We start from the raw sequence: 2,500 nt of genomic DNA, 5'->3' as shown, positions 1-2,500 counted from the left end.
ATATAATAAGCATTAAATAGTAATACATATGATGGTACTCACATCTAAAATGAACAAAGACAAATATGACACCTCTTCGTTGTCCAAGTTCATCTAAATGAAAGTATCCTTTTATGTATTACTATTTGATTCATGCTAAATTAATTGTTTTTATAATACCACCGTGTCATTTCTCGTCTCGTGTCATTACATACAATCCTGAAAATGTCTTATCATAAACGTTCAATAAATGGAATATTATGCAAATTTAATTTATGCACACCCAATTGAAGGAAAGAATGCCATCAGAGATATCGAAAACACCAGGAAAACTCTTAAGTATCTGCAAAAAGGCTGTCGTTTTCAATTTCATATATCCTACAGAAAATCTCCTCCCCTCTTTTACGTACACAAACACACACACACACACACACACACTCACACACACAAACACATACACATGTATATATATATATATATATATATATATATATATATATTTATATATATATATGTATACATATATACATATATATAGATACATATTTATATGAATATATACATATAGTGTGTATGTGTGTGTGTTTAGAGACCAATTCTGAGTGTCCGCAAATACACCTACATAGATGAAGTTCCGTTTACATATATTCAATACCAATGAAGCATCACTCATTATAACTAACTACATGTAATCAGAATATTGTTAGAGCAATTGGAGATTCGTCAAATCAAAATATCAGATGTTAGATAATAAAACATTTGATAAGATTAAAATCAGAAGCCATCACGCATGATAATAAAAACTAATTATCTTTCTTATCGCAGTTCAATCATGATATCTTCAGGGTTATCCACTTACCCTTCTCCATCCCTCCTCCACCACCACCACCACCTCCACCTCCTCCTCCTCCTCCTCCTCTTCCTCATCTTCCGCATCAACGTCATAATCCTCGTCATTATCAATATTATTATTGTCTTCGATGATTTGTATATATACATATATATGTATATGTGCATATATATGTATATATATATATATGCACATATGCTTGTATATATTTATATATGTAAACATCTTTGCAACCATAATTCACTTTTTTAATTCCATGCCATCACAGTCGAGACTAACGAGAAGCTCGAAGGAAGCATATATGTGGAAACTGATACATGGTCGAGCTGAGGACTCAAACTCAGCTCGGACGTAACAAAGTTTCAGTGACTTAGCCCATTGTGTGTGTATGTAAAATGTACACGTCTGTGCTTGTGTGTGTACACACATGGTTTCAGAGTACATTTATTTGTTTAATATATGAGTTTCATCGGGACTCTCCCCGTTCTGAGCCAAAAAGCAATCCATAGAAAAACATGTAAATGAATAAACAGACATGTAGATAAATAGAAATAAAATAAATAGATAAATAAGTAAGTAAATATATAGGAAATAAATTGATGTAATATGTAACTCAATACGTAAGTAAAGACATAATCATAAATTGATCAAATTAATAGATAAATTAATAAAAAAGTAAAGTACATGAAATATAATAAAACAAAAAAAATTCACCGTTCCAGATCAAAGTATGGTTTCACAACCGAAGAATAAATAAATAAATGAATAAATAAGATAAATTATATAGAAATCAATAAGTAAATGAACAAGTACTTCACAAATAAATAAAATTGATAGGTAAATAAATATAATGAAAAATAAATAAATAGATAATATAGATAAATATAATGAAAAATAAGTAAACAATGTTTGCCCTTCCAGGTCAAAGTGTGGTTCCAGAACCGAAGAACGAAGCACAAGCGGTTCCAGCAGGAAGAGGAACAGCAAACGGGGAGCGGCGGCGGAGGCGGGCCCAAGAAGGACGGGGACCCCTCGAGTGGAGGCGCAGGCGCCGAGGGTGACCTGAAGTCCTCCAAGTGCAAGAGCCCCGACGACAAGGACGACCTGTCCATGATCGAGTACGACGAAGACGATGTCGTCAGCGACGACGAGGAGGAGTGTCGGCGCCAGGAGCAGGAGCAGCAGAGAGTGGTCGTGTCCTCGTAACGGGAGGAGTAAGAGGAGGAGGAGGAGGAGGAAGAGGAGGAGAGGAGACAGTGAGTCCACAAGAAAAGATGCATTTGCACGTTCAAAGGAGAGCACGAGATAAAAGAGGAAGAGGGGACCGTAGTGCTGTAAGGAGAGGAGGAAGAAGAGGAGGAGGAGGAAGAGGACGAAAAAGGAAGAAAAATATTGTGACGTGAAAGTGTTAAGAATATTGTGAAAACAGTGTGAAGAAGTGACGATGAAATATAGTGAAGATTGTGAAATTGACTAATGGAGAATTTGAAAATCCATTCGACAGTGCTGTCAAAAAAAAGGTCAGTGTGTGTACCCGACGATGAAACAATGTCCTTTTACAGTACAGTGGCGTTTTTTAACAGTGCAAAGTTGTCTACAGATTTTGTGACCTTTTCCTGTAATGTCCTTTTATAGGACATGAATCTACTGACCTTTTTCGCAATGTCCTTT

General features: G+C 35.5%; 1 protein-coding gene across 1 annotated transcript in view; it reads left to right on the top strand.

The window, feature by feature from the left end:
• The window catches only part of LOC143040904 (homeobox protein EMX1-like), a 108,807-nt gene that overhangs the window by 105,855 nt on the left and 452 nt on the right, over nt 1–2,500 (top strand). The window contains exon 3 of the mRNA XM_076212355.1: nt 1,751–2,500. This exon is cut by the window's right edge and continues 452 nt beyond it. Within this exon, the coding sequence (XP_076068470.1) occupies nt 1,751–2,035 (285 nt within the window). The 3' untranslated portion in view covers nt 2,036–2,500. The remainder of the gene's footprint in view (nt 1–1,750) is intronic.

The sequence above is a fragment of the Oratosquilla oratoria genome, chromosome 29 (assembly GCF_046742065.1).
Source record: "Oratosquilla oratoria isolate Oo_2021 chromosome 29, ASM4674206v1, whole genome shotgun sequence".
In the NCBI taxonomy this organism is placed as follows: Eukaryota; Metazoa; Arthropoda; class Malacostraca; order Stomatopoda; family Squillidae; genus Oratosquilla; species Oratosquilla oratoria.
The sequence above is the reverse complement of the archived record's forward strand: the minus strand, read 5'-3'. Positions and strand labels throughout refer to the sequence as shown.